Source organism: Hylobates moloch, unplaced genomic scaffold (genome assembly GCF_009828535.3).
Source record: "Hylobates moloch isolate HMO894 unplaced genomic scaffold, HMol_V3 SCAFFOLD_20, whole genome shotgun sequence".
NCBI lineage: Eukaryota > Metazoa > Chordata > Mammalia > Primates > Hylobatidae > Hylobates > Hylobates moloch.
Genome location: NW_026652295.1, coordinates 43,263,616 through 43,278,321, shown reverse-complemented (window position 1 = coordinate 43,278,321; position 14,706 = coordinate 43,263,616). Strand labels below are relative to the sequence as shown.

At 36.1% G+C, this 14,706-nt stretch overlaps 1 protein-coding gene across 11 annotated transcripts in view; it reads left to right on the top strand.

Moving 5' to 3' along the window:
- Positions 1-14,706, top strand: part of SUPT3H (SPT3 homolog, SAGA and STAGA complex component) — a 555,592-nt gene that overhangs the window by 423,612 nt on the left and 117,274 nt on the right. For all 11 annotated transcript variants that reach the window (XM_058432546.1, XM_058432547.1, XM_058432550.1 and 8 more), the window contains 2 exons: positions 715-827; positions 1,925-2,032. In XM_058432546.1, coding sequence (XP_058288529.1) covers positions 715-827; positions 1,925-2,032 — 221 coding nt within the window. The remainder of the gene's footprint in view (positions 1-714; positions 828-1,924; positions 2,033-14,706) is intronic.

The following is a 14,706-nucleotide window of genomic DNA, read 5'->3' as shown; positions in this document are numbered from 1 at the left end:
CCCAGGCTACCGGCTTCCTAGCTGAGAAAGCAAGCCTACTCACAGTTCCTCTGCGTCCCACAGAGCCTGCAGCGGTGATCCACCTCCTTCAAGGGGTCTGTGGCTCTCGGCTTTCCTGGTATATTCCTGCGGTAGTTCTTGGAGCAAAAGTGCACAGTGTGGGTCTCCACATGCTGCTCTACCCATCCAAGCGGGAGCTGCAAGTTAATCCTGCCTCCTGTCTGCCATTTTCCTCTGAGACTAGAGAGTATTTTTGAAAAGTATTAGCAATAGTTTCTTTATGTTTCTTTTTTCATCACAGGTTCTTCCTTGCAAGATTTTCTTTCTATATGAGTAAATTAAGGTTACATCAGACAAGAACATCTTCTGACTTCTTGTTGTAACATAAGCTGTAGCCAATGGTAAATCTGACAGTGTGAGAAGTATTAAACATTAAATAGTTTAATATACTATGTCATATAGCATAGGTGTAAAATAAAAGACCCAAATACGTAAGAGAGTTGTTGAAAACAACCATTGTGTTGCCTTATAACTGAGAGTTAAAACTTGGATTTCTTGGGGCCAGAATATCTAGATATTAATTATTGCATTTTATGTGCATTATTTTTTGTGTACAATTCTGAGTATACTTTTTTTAATTTTGTGATAGTAATGTGCAGTATTAAAACACTTTAAAAAATAAAATTTCTGCACTTGTTTTTTTTAAATGGCCAGCCAAAAAAGCTTCCAAATTTCGAGACTGGTTGGACTGCAGCAGTATGGAGATAAAACCCAATGTTGTCGCAATGGAAATCTTAGCATATTTAGCGTATGAAACTGTGGCACAGGTAAGCATTCTAATCTGTCATATTGGACCACACTGGCTGGTTTTTCTTTATCTCTGCCCATGATCAATTCTTCTTCTCCCTGCTGCTCTACAGTAATAACAGCCATGAATTTACATCATTTTCTAAAATTTAGTTCAGTTATGTGTCTCTGCATCCTCAATTCAAGCGGATGTTAGGATAGAAAAGAGTTTCTTGCACCTTTATCTTAATGAGAAATGGAATCCCTGCATGCTTTTTCTTGACATTGAACTCAAGTCCACATCTGCCTTGTTTAGAGATTATTTTTGAGCTTTGAAAAACACCTTTCTACGTATGTGAGAATTAAAGAATACTTACCAAATTCTGGGTCTGGAATCGCCCTCTAAAAGACTTTCTCAAGATGTGGTCTTTAGACCACAGGCATCAGCATCTCCTTGGTTCTTGTTTAAAATGCAAATTCCGGCCAAGCGCTCCTTGGTTCTTGTTTAAAATGCAAATTCTGGCCAGGCGTGGTGGCTCACGCCTGTAATCCCAACACTTTGGGAGGCTGAGGCGGGTGGATCACCTGAGGTCAGGAGTTCAAGACCAGCCTGGCCAATATGGTGAAACCACATCTCTACTAATAATACCAAAAAAAAAAGTTAGCCGGGCATGGTGGCAGGTGCCTGTAGTCCCAGCTACTCGGGGAGGCTGAGGCAGGAGAATCGTTTGAACCTACGAGGCTGAGGTTGCAGTGAGCTGAGGTCACACCATTGCACTCCAGCCTGGGCAAGAAGAGCGAAACTCCGTTTCAAAAATTAATAAAATAAAATAAGCAAATTCCTAGACTATATGCTTAAAACAGACCTACTGAATTAGAATCTCTGGACTTAAAGCCCAGAAATCTGCACTAGTGACTGTGAAATAAATTTTGAGAACTACTCTCCTAAAAAGTCAGAATATATCATGACTAGGTCCATTCACCAGTCAATGAAAGTGTGTGCTCATGTCTACAATATAGATTTTTAGGCAAGTAGGATTATCAGTAATATTCAGAATGTATTGCTTTTAGGTTTGCCACTTCAGTGGCATTCATGATTATTTCTAGCTATGTGACTTTCATTCTTCTGGTCTTCTAGTTAGTGGATCTGGCTCTTCTTGTGAGGCAGGACATGGTAACCAAGGCAGGGGACCCCTTCAGCCATGCCATTTCTGCAACCTTCATTCAGTATCACAACTCTGCTGAGGTAAGTACAAAAAAAATCTGTCTTAAAACATTTGTGAATTTTGACACATATCTGGTATTTACATTAGTGGTTCTTTAATAAAGATTATGCAGGAGTGTATAACCTTCAGTCAAAGAATCTTAATACATTAGACGTTCAAATAAGTATTTAATTGAGCACCTACTGTGTGCCAGGCCCTGACAGTCCACTTAAGGCAATGACTTTTTTTGCCTTTTTCTTGCTTCACTTAGCTTTCCTAGCCCTTCATTGAAAGGGATAGTTGCAAGGCATTTCTTATTTTTATGGGAGATGAAAAACTGGTTTAGGTAATGTTGGAAAAGTCATTTATTTCTTTGTGCCTCAGAAGATAAGAGTGTTATCATTATTATTCATATAATAATCCCTGGCATTTATTGATAACTTTCCATTTCAATTATTGATTCATCTCTAAAAATGATTTAAAGAAGCTTGTCTTCATTCATCTTGAGTTTTTAGATTGCCCCTACCATGTGAAAATTATATTCTTTTCTGATCTGGCTTTGTTATGGGAACTGTAAAGTTTTCTTTCCAATTTTAAGGCTCTGTATAATAGCTGTGCACCACTTTTCGCATACAGAATATCCTCTGTAAACAGCATCTACCTCAAAACCAGAAGTGTATTGCAGTGTGTTGAATGTATTTGCCAATATTTGACCCTTTTCACTAACAACAACAGCAGTTTCACGTAATTCGATCGAATATCCATAGATAAGACAGCAAGAAGGTTAAGTTCGCATCTGCATGTAGAGTTGTGAAGTACGTTTTGGATCAAATTGGTTGAAATATATAACCTGAAAATGGCTAAGCTCTGTTTTATATCCATACCTTGGTTACACATTTCTGCTCCTTGTTAAATATCTATAGGCAAGGATAGTGGTTCAAATCATCTCTAAGAAGTGGTTGTAATCTTCTTTAGGTCACAGACCGCTTTGAGAATCTGATGAAAACTATAAACCCTTTTTCTATAAACACATTCACAAATTTTGTCTACAGTTTCAGATTGTTCAGAGATACTCTGAAGCCATTCTGTGGATCCAAGGGATCTGTGAACCCTGTGGACCCTAGGTTTAAATTTCTCTGCTCTAGGATACGTAGAAAATATGTTAAGATATATGCCTATATAGCATCTTATTACAAACAAAAAGACAATTTAACATTTTCTTATGCCCCTTGGAAAATCAAATTGGCTTGGAAACCAAATAGGGATTAAAATGTTTATGCCCATTAAAAATCCATTTTTTTCTTAGAAAAGGTCATACGTCATTATCAGTAAACATACAAAAGTCCCTAAAGCTTACTTAGTTGATTAATCACCATTTGTTTTCTTTATGTTATAAACCCAAATTATGATGTCAAAAAACACCCTTTAAAATGTCTTTGATGCGTGTTCACTTTATGAATATGTGTATAAGTATGCTTTCCATTAACATCAGACAAATTTGTTACAACATTTCTAATTGAGAAAATTTACTGTGAACACAACGAGCCTAGTTTTCCTTTAACATTCAAGTGATTGCTTGCATGCCTAGGAAAACTCTTTATTTCCCCTCTTTTCTCAGTTCTCCAGGGTGGCCAAGCTGCCCTAGGCAACTGCTCAGCAACCGCAGCCGCTGTTCGCAGCTACCCAGCAGTTGAGAGGAATATCCTATATGTGCTGGATTTCCTGGGCTCTCTGGGAGGTGGGAGCATGAGGGTCAGAGAGCCTCCTGACAAAATATGTTAGTAGAAGCCTCAAACTTTTTTTCTGGCTGGCAGACACCCCTCCTCTCCTGTGACTGGTAGTCAAGATGAATATTCAGAGACTGGAAGTCTTCCTTCCTGCCCTTTATCACCTGACAAAATCAGCAGCCAACATCAAGGGCCTGTACATCAAATACTATACCAAATTGAGTCCAGAGTGGGGCTATGGAGACTGGTATGATCTGTGTTCAGGGAGACAGGATATTTTGTAAAACAAGCAAATAATTGAACAAACAAACAGGTAAAGATGGCATATACTAGTTTCCAAATGAGTGACTCAGACAGAAAATACAGAAGTTTAAAAAAACAAACAAAAAAACCTCTAGTTGCAGTCTAAGACTTTTAGAGAGAAAGCTGAGGTTAAAGGAAAAATAGGACTATGGTAAGGTAGAAGTTAGGATAATACTCTAGGACTCAAAGACAGCATAAGTACCATTTTACAAGGGGAAAAACCCAACACTGTTTAAAATATTCAAGGATTAAGGTTCATAAAGAGGAATAGTAGGCGTTTGGATTAGAAAATTAAGGCTCAGATTATATAGAGTCTTAGACTACTAGAGTTAGGAAGGAATGAATGGTTGATGGTTTCTTGGCTGAAGGGTGAGGAGTTCAAAAGGGTGTTTTAAGATCCAAATGGTAGTGCCATGTACAGTGGATTAGAATTGGAAACTCAAGATGTGGGTTAATACACAGTGCATTTTATTTTAAGGGGTATCATTCTTGAGCACTAACCATATAAGGAACTGGGCTGGTTAAGCTTGGGTTCTTACTAGATTAGCAAGTTTAATATTAATTCAAGTTAACTTTCTAGATTTTCTGTTGCCCAGGCTGGAGTGCAGTGGCTATTCACAGGCATGATCGTAGCGCACTGCAGCCTTGATCTCCTGGCCTCAAGCCACCTCTCTGCCTCATCCTCCCATGCAGCTGGGACTACAGGCACACCACTATGCTCGGCTATTTTTTAAAATACATTATGAAGAATTGTGGGCCAGTAGTGCGGTTGGTATGATTGATAATGAGGAAAATGTAGATTAATAATACCATACATTAAAATGATTTTGAGATTTTTATTTGCCTGTGAATTTCTTAGGAGCCAATATTGTGATGTGACTGATAAGGAATTTTTTTTAGTATTGGGCATCATCCTATAGAATGGACATTAACACAGTGGAGCATGTCTACAGGAGAGTAATGGGAGAGGGGGCAGGTGTGTGAAGAAACTGAAAAACATTTCTTGTAATAACTGCTGGGATGAACTTGAGGTGTTTGACCATTAAAGAGAAGAGGCTATCAAATATAAGTCTTCAACTATTTAAAAGTGCTTCTACATAAAGAAAGAACAGACTTGCATGAACATATCAGTTTATGCATTCTCATGTTGGTGAATATCTGGACTCTCACCAGTTTCTGAGGTATTATGAATAAACCTGCTGTGAATATTATTGTACAAGTCTGGAAGGACAAATGCTTTCGTTTTTCTTAGGTAGATGCCAGCAAATGAAATTGTTGGGTCATAGAGTTAGGCATGTGTTTGGTTTTTAAAAAAACAGTAAGACTTTTTTTCCAAAGAGGTTGTACCATTTTATACTTCCACCAACAGTGTATTAGAGTTCCAGTTGCTCCACAGCTTCATCAACATTTGGCATTGTCATTTTTACTTTTAGCCATTCTAGTAGATATTTTCTGATAACAGTTTAAGTGTGTATTTCTCTGATGACTGATAAGATTGAGCACTTTTTAATGTATTGATTGGCCATTTATGTATCTTACTCTGGGAAGTGTCTCTTCAAATCCTTTACCCATTTTTTTTTTTTTTTTTTTTTGCAGGCAAAGGGGCTGACTTTTATTACCAGTTTGTAGTTCTTTACATATCTTGTGATAACAGTCCTTTATCAAACACATATTTTTCACATATTTTTCTCTCAGTTTGTTAGCTGAGAAATTTTAAGTTTCTGATGAAGCCTAATTTATCCAATTTTTTTCTTTTTTTGACAGTATTCTGCTTGCATTTATTTATTTTTTTAATTTTTTTTTAATTATACTTTAAGTTCTAGGGTACATGTGTACAACCTGCAGGTTTGTTACATATGTATACATGTGCCATGTTGGTGTGCTGCACCCATTAACTCGTCATTTACACTAGGTATGTCTCCTAATGCTATCCCTCCCTGTTCCCCCCACCCCACGACAGGCCCTGGTGTGTGATGTTCCCCACTCTGTCTCCAAGTGTTCTCATTGTTCAATTCCCACCTATAAGTGAGAACATGCGGTGTTTGGTTTTCTGTCCTTGCGTTAGTTTGCTCAGAATGATGTTTCCAGCTTCATCCATGTCCCTACAAAGGACATGAACTCTTCCTTTTTTATGGCTGCATAGTATTCCATGGTGTATATGTGCCACATTTTCTTAATCCAGTCTATCATTGTTGGACATTTGGGTTGGTTCCAAGTCTTTGCTATTGAGAATAGTGCCACAATAAACATACATGTGCATGTCTCTTTATAGCAACATAATTTATAATCCTTTGGGTATGTAGCCAGTAATGGGATGGCTGGGTCAAATGGTATTTCTAGTTCTAGATCCTTGAGCAATCACCGCACTGTCTTCCACAATGGTTGAATTAGTTTACAGTCCCACCAACAGTGTAAAAGTGTTCCTATTTCTCCACATCCTCTCCAGCACCTGTTGTTTCCTGACTTTTTAATGGTTGCCATTCTAACTGGTGTGAGATGGTATCTCATTGTGGTTTTGATTGGCATTTCTCTGCTGGCCAGTGATGATGAGTATTTTTTCATGTGTCTGTTGGCTGGATAAATGTCTTCTTTTGAGAAGTGTCTGTTCATATCCTTCGCTCACTTTTTGACTGGGTTGTTTGATTTTTTCTTGTAAATGTGTTTAAGTTCTTTGTAGATTCTGGATATTAGCCCTTTGTCAGATGGGTAGATTGTAAAAATTTTCTCCCATTCTGTAGGTTGCCTGTTCACTCTGATGGTAGTTTCTTTTGCTGTGCAGAAGGTCTTTAGTTTAATTAGATCCCATTTGTCAATTTTGGCTTTTGTTGCCATTGCTTTTGGTGTTTCAGTCATGAAGTCCTTGCCCATGCCTCTGTCCTGAATGATATTGCCTAGGTTTTCTTCTAGGGTTTTTATGGTTTTAGGTCTAACATTTAAGTCTTTAATCCATCTTGAATTAATTTTTGTGTAAGGTGTAAGGAAACGATCCAGTTTCAGTAACCAAAACAGCATGATACTGGTACCAAAACAGAGATATACACCAATGGAACAGAACAGAGCCCTCAGAAATAATACCACACATCCACAACCATCTGATCTTTGACAAATCTGACAAAAACAAGAAATGGGGAAAGGATTCCCTATTTAATAAATGGTGCTGGGAAAACTGGCTAGCTGTATGTAGAAAGCTGAAACTGGATCCCTTCCTTAACACAATTTTTTTCCTTTATATTTATTGCCTGTGTCCTAAGAAACCTTTGGCTACTCCCATGTCATGATGATATTGTCCTGTGTTTTCTTCTAGAAGCTTTATCCCTTTGGTTTTTGTACTTAGTTCTATTAATCTGGTCAAATTAAAATCCATTTATTGTATGAGTTGAAGCCAAATTCAATTTTTACTTATGGATATCTAGTTATTGCAGAACTATTTGCTGAAAGACTCTTTTCTCCCATTGGATTGCTTGAACAATATATCTAAATGAATTTATTTTTGGAGTTTCATTTGTGTTTATTTGATTATAATGTAAGTCTTCAAAGTCTGTTATTTTTTAAGCTTAATGTGGACACGCTGTGTTCTTCGCATTTCTATATAAATTTTAGAATCAACTTGTTAGTTACTGCCAAAGAAAGAAAAAGAAAAAAGAAAAGCCTGGTGGGACTTTGAAAGGAATTAGGTTGAATGCTTACATCAGTTTGGGATATGTTTTAGCAATACTAAATCTCACAATCCATGAACATGGATTTTCTCTCTGTTTTTTATATTTATGAAATATCTATTTTTCTTACTGAAAATACTGTACATATGAAGTCTGTTTATCTGATTGATTTAGCCATTCCAGCTGTGTGATTGCTGTTTACATAATATGTTTTTCTATCTACTTCCTTTCAATATATTTGTATGTTTCTGCAGGCATTCTTCAGAGATATTGCAGGTTTGTTTCCACACCACCATATTGAAGTGAATATTGCAGTAAAGCGAGTCACACAAATTTTCTGCTTTCCTGGTGCATATAAAAATTATGTTTACACTATACTGTAGTCTATAAGTCTTCAATGGCATTATGTCTAAAACATGTACATACTTTAATTTTAAAATACTTTATTTTTTAAATGCTAATTATCATCTGAGTCATTAGTATGTCATAATCTTTTTGCTGGTGGAAGGTTTTGCCTCGATGTTAATGGCTACTGATTGATCAGGGTGGTGGTTGCTGAAGGTTGGGGTAGCTGTGGCAATAGCTTAAGATAAGATAGCAGTGTGAAGTTTGCCACATTGATTGACTCTTCCTTTCTTGAAAGATTTCTCTGTAGCATGTGATATTGTTTGATAGCATTTACCCATAGCAGTACTTCATTCATAATTGAAGTCAGTTCTCTCAAACCCTGACATTGCTTTATCAGCTAAGTTTATGGAACTAAGTCTAAGTCCTTTGTAGGAGTTTTTGTAGTTATTTTTAAAAATGTTCACAGCATCTTCACCAGATATAGATGTCTTCTCAAGAAATCACTTTCTTGACTCATCCATAAGCAACAACTCTCACCCATTCAAGTTGTATCATGAGATTGAGCAGTTCAGTCACATCTTCAGGCTGCACTTTTAGTTCTCCTGCCATTTATACCACATCTGCAGTTACCTCCTCCACTGAAGTCTGGACCGCTCAAAGCCATTCATGATAGTTAGAATCAGCTTCTTCCAGACTCCTGTAAATGTTGATATTTTGACCTCTTCACATGAATCACAGATGTTCTTAATGGCATGTAGAATAATGAATCCTTTCCAGAAGATTTTCATTTACTTTCCTTGGATCCCTCAGAGGAATCACCATCTATGGCAGCAATAGTCTTATGAAACATATTTCTTAAGTAATAAAACTTGAAAGTTGAAATTATTTCTTGAACCGTGCTGCAGAATGGATTTTGTTAGCAATCATGAAGACAATGTTCATCTTTTTGTACTTCTCCAGCAGAGCTCTTGGGTGACCAGATACATTGTCAATGAGCAGTAATTATTTTGAAAGGAATCTTTTTTTCATGAATAGTAGGTCTCAACACTGGACTTAAAATATTCAATAAGTCATGCCGTAAATGGATATGCTGTCATCTAGGCTTTGTTGTTCCATTTATAGAGCATAAGCAGAATAGATTTAGCATAATTCTTCAGGATCCTGATTTTTAGAATGGTACATGAACACTAGCTAAAACTTAAAATCACCAGCTGCATGAGCCCCTGACAAGAGAGTCAGCTTTGAAGCTTTGAAGCCAGGCATTGATTTCTCCTCTCTAGCTATGAATGGCCAAGATGGCATCTTCTTCTAATAGCCATTTCATCTACAATGAAAATCTGTTGTTACATGTAGCCATCTTCATCACTGATCTTAGCTAAACCTTCAGGACAACTTGCTACAGCTTCTACATCATCATTCGCTGCTTCACCTTGCACTTTCATATTATAGAGACGGCTTCTTTCCTAAATCTTATGAACCAGTCTCTGGTAGCCTCTAACTTTGCTTTTGCATGTTTCTCATCTCTCTCAGCCTTCACAGAATTAAAGAGAGTTAGCACCTTGCTCTGGATTAGGCTTTGGCTTAAGGAAATGTCATGGCTAGTTTGATGTTCTATTTATCCTACTGAAACGTTCTCCATATCAGCAATAAGGCTGTTTCACCTTCTTATCATTTGTATGTTCAGTGGACCAGCATTTTTTAATTTTCTTCAAGAACTTTGCCTTGGCACTCACAGCTTGGCTATTTGGGGCAAGAGGGCTAGCTTTCATCCTGTCTTGGCTTTTAACATGCCTCCTTCACTAAGTTTAATCATTTGTAGCCTTTGATTTAAAGTGAGGGACATGCAACTCTTCCTTACATCTGAAATACTTAGAGGCCATTGTAGGGTTATTAATGGGCCTAATTTCAGTATTGTTGTGTCTCAGGGACTAGAGAGGCCTGAGGGAAGAAAGATGAAGGAACAGCTAGTCAGTGAAGTAGTCAGAACAAACATTTATTAAATTTGCTATCTCATATTAATACAGTTAGTGGCGCCCCAAAACAATTACGATAGTAACACTAAAGATCATAGATCACCATAACGGATAAAATAATAATGAAAATATTTGAAATACTGTGAAAAATACCAAAATATGACACAGAGACATAAAGTTGGACACATACATGCTTTTGGAAAAATGGCACTGATAAGACTTGCTTGATTTAGGGTTACCACAAACCTTAAATTTGCAAAACATATAACATCTGTGAAGCACAATAAAGCAAAGTGCAATAAAGTGAGGTATGCCTGTATTGAAAGATAAATATAATATATTTAAAGTCATCTCTTATAGTTGGCAAATAATTGGGTCTTGCTTCTTTATTCCTCCTTTCTGTCTGTGTCTTTTTTTCTTTTCTTTTCTTTTCTTTCTTTCTTTTTTGGAGAGAGGGTCTTGCTTTGTCTCCTAGGATGGAGTATAGTAGCATGATCATAGCTCACTGCAGCCTGAATCTCCCAGGCTCAAGCAATCCTCCCACCTCAGCCTCCTGAGTAGCTGGGACTACAGGCATGCACCACTACACCTAGCTAATTATTGTATTTTTTTTTTGTAGAGACAGGGTTTCACTGTGTTGCCCAGGCTATTCTCAAACTCCTAGGCTCAAGTGATCCACCCACCTCAGCCTCCCAAAGTGCTGGGATTATAGGCATGAGCTGCCGTGCCCTCCCCCTATCTGTATCTTTTAATTGTAGTCCATAATTCTGTGATATTTGATGTATTAATTCACGTGGTTGGATATAGGGTAACTTTCCCTATTTGTTTTCTGCTTATTTCCTCTTTTATTGTTCATCTGTTTCTCTTTCCTGTCTTCTTTTGGGTTGTGTGTTTTTTTTAGAAATTCCTTTTAATTTATATATTGATTTCTTTATGATATCTTTTTGCATCCTATTTTCAGTAGTCATGGTAAGGATTACAATGTACATCCTTAAATGTTCAGTATACTTGGGAGTTATTATACTACTTAACTCACATAAAATGTAAGAATCTTCTATATATATATAGGTCCAGGTCCTTTATGCTATAATTGTCATGCATACTACATCTATATATATTATAAGCCATAATACCATAATTTTTGTCTTAAATAATCTAGTGTGTTTTAATGAAACTAAGAGAAAAAATGGAGCTTCACTTGATCTTAGCCAAAAGGCTGAGAAGCAACTAAAAAAAAAGAGCTTATTGTTTACTATTCCCATTGTTCTTTATTTCTCTTTCATGATGAGTTTTCTTGTATCGTTTTTCTTTTCTATTCTGCTAAATTTTGTTTAACATTTGTTGTAGTGCAAGTTAGCTAGTGATGGTTATCTTAGTTTTGATATTTCTGAAAAAGTCTTTACTTTTTCTTCATTCTTGGATGATGTTTCATTAGATACAGAATTCTGTCTCGAAAATTTTATTTTTCAGTATTTTAATGATGTCATTCCACTTTTTTCTCTATTGTTTTCAATCATAAGTCAGTAGATTTCTATTATTGTTTCCCTGTATCTAATGTGTTGTTTTTTCTGGATACTTTCAGAATTGTATTTTTACTTTTGATGTTCAGCTGTTTGGCCGTGATATCCATAGACATGGTTTTCTTTGTATTTATCCTGCTGAAAATTCACTGAGATTCTTGAATCTTGAATCTGTTGAATCAAAGACAGTGTATGTCTTTAACCAAATTAGGGGACTTTTTGGCAGTTATTTCTTCAGATTTTTTTCTGCCTTATTCCCTCTCCTTCACTTCTGAAACTCCAAGTACATTGTATTAGTAACTTTGATATTATTCCATAGGTAACTCAGGTGCTTTTTAATTCCTCTTTTAATATTTTCTCTCTATTCTTCAGATTGGAGCAATTCTATTGAACTTTTATCTTCTATACATTTCTTTCTGTCAGCTGCAATCTACTGTGACACCCATCCAGTAATATTTTATTTCTGATATTTTATACTTATAGAATTTCTATTTGATTTTTTATAGTTTCCATTTATCTATCATAGCATTATTTTTTATTTGTCCGTTTGTTACAAATGTATTTTATTTTGTGCTTTGGAGCATGGTTAGAATTGCTGTTTTAAAATTCTTGGTTGCAAAATTAAATATGTGAATTTTCTTGATCTCCATTGAATATAAGTCATGCTTTCTTGTGTTTTTGCATGTCTGGTAATTTTGAATTGTAAAGTGGACATTGTGAGTAATACATCATAGGCATTTTGGGATTCTGTTTTATTCCTGTGAATATATTGTTTTTATTGGCGGTGGTGGTAGTGGTGTTGGTGTATGTATTCAGCAGGGAAGTTACTTTTCTAGACTCACCTGTAAACTTTGAACTCCTCATCAGTGGCAGCAACTAGAATGTCTTTTCACTTTAGTGAGATTGCATGCAATTCATACCATACAGGAAGAACTTAGGGGTTAGTAAAAGATTTGAGGAAAGCCATACATGATGGCACTTGTTATTTCAGCTACTCAGGAGGCTGAGATAGGAAGATCACTTTAGCCTGGGAGTTTCAGACTAGCCCGGACATAGTGAGACCCCATCTCTCCCCACCCACAAAAAAAGATTTGGGTAAAATTTGTACACCGAATTTGGGGCTCCGCCTCTTTCTATTCTGTCCCTTTGGGGATTTCCTTTCTCATTCTGCATGTACTGTGATTGTCCGAACTCTGGCATCTCGTTTATCAAGGATCTAAGATTATATGTTAGCCACTCCTCTACCCACTGGATGCTGCCCTTAGGCTAAAACTGTAAAGACAGGAAATCCACCCACTGACATTCCCTTCTAAAAGTACATACTACCGTTTCCAGTTTCAGTCTGGTTTTGATCAGTCTTCAGTGCTTTCATATACTTGTTTTTTTTTTTTATTAGCTATTCAAAGCTTATAAGAATTTCAGCTATTGTACTCTGCAGCTCATTCAGTAACTAAAACTATGGTAACAAAATGTTACCTAAACGACCTCTTCAGTTAATTTGATTCACAAAGTATGTGAGAAGGAGTTGTAATTAACCTAGTGATATGTATAGATAAATTAATTTTTTATAAGTTTTTAGAAATTCTTGACATTTTTCTCCGTATATTTAAACATTTCTCCCCGATCCTGTTGAAAACTATTAAATTGGAGTTATTTTACAACAAAGTTTTCCTGAGGAAAGTATTATCCCAGTCTATGTCTGTATTTGAAATTAGTGGCATCAGAATTAATAATGTTCCACTTCAGAGGCTTTAATTATTTTTCTACTCATTTATACACTTCTTTCTATATTCAGACTTTTGCTATATTTTGAGTTTTACTCACTGGAAACTTCAGCTATGATGCTATAATGGTTCAAGTAATCCTGCATATAATGATAAAATCTCTACACTCAATACGTGTATTACAAGCCAAGAGATTTGATGCATAGTTATATCCGTAATACTATTGTTGTAGCCTTGGACATGTCCCATATTTTCACTCTTTCATCTATAAAATTGTGTAGGAGTTGGAAACATTTAGAATGGACCATTCTTATGTCCCCTTCAGAGATAATAATGTATGAATCCTTGAATTTAGTGAACCTCTATTATTTTTTCCTTAAACACCTTTCTGATTTTAATTAAAGAAAACCTTTTTCAGTCACCTACAAAGAAAACCCCATCAGACTAACAGCAGACTTCTCAGCAAAACCTTACAGGCAGGCTAGGAAATAATGGGATGGCATTTTCAAAGTACTGAAAGAAGAAAAACTGTCAGCCAAGAATTTTGTATACAGTAAGATTAAGCTTCATAAATGAAGAAGAAATAGCTTTTCCCAGGTAAGCAAACACTGAGGGACTTCATCACCCTAGTCTGACCTTACACAAAATTCTCAAAGGAGTCCTAAACATGGAAACAAAAAGTAAATATTTGCCATCATACTAAGACACAAAAGTATAAAATTCTCAGGTCTTATAAAATATCACACAAAGAAGGAAGAGAAATGAATCAAACGGCAATTTGGCAGAATTCCACCAAACCACAAAGAGAAAAAGAAACAAAGAATTTATCAAACAACTAGAAAATAATTAACAATATCACAGGAGCACAACCTCACTTATCAATATTAACTGTGACATAAATGGATTACATGCTCCATGGCAGAATGGATAGAAAAAACAAAGCATGATTTAACTATATGTTGCTTACAAGAAACTCACTTTACCTATAAAGACATATATGGACTGAAAGTGAAAGGGAGGAAAAAGATATTTCACGCAGATAGAAAGCAAAAGTGAACAGCAATAGTGATACTTAGATAACACAGACTTTATATCAAAAACAGGAAAAAAGACAAAGTCATTACATAATAATAAGGGAATCAATTCAGCAAGAGGCTAAAACAATTCTAAGTATATATGCACTCAACACCAGAAGGCTCAGATTCATGAAACAAATATTACTAGACCTAAACAAATATTATTAGACCTATTACTAGACCTAAAGAGATAGACAGCAATACAGTAATAATGGACAACTTCAACACCCTACTGACAGCGTTAGTCAAATGGTTGAGATAGAAAGTCAACAAAGACGTACTGGACTTAAATTGGACTTCAGACCAAAAGGACTTCAAAAATCATTTACAGAACATTCTACCCAACAACTACAGAATATGCATTCTTCTTATCAGCACATGGAACATT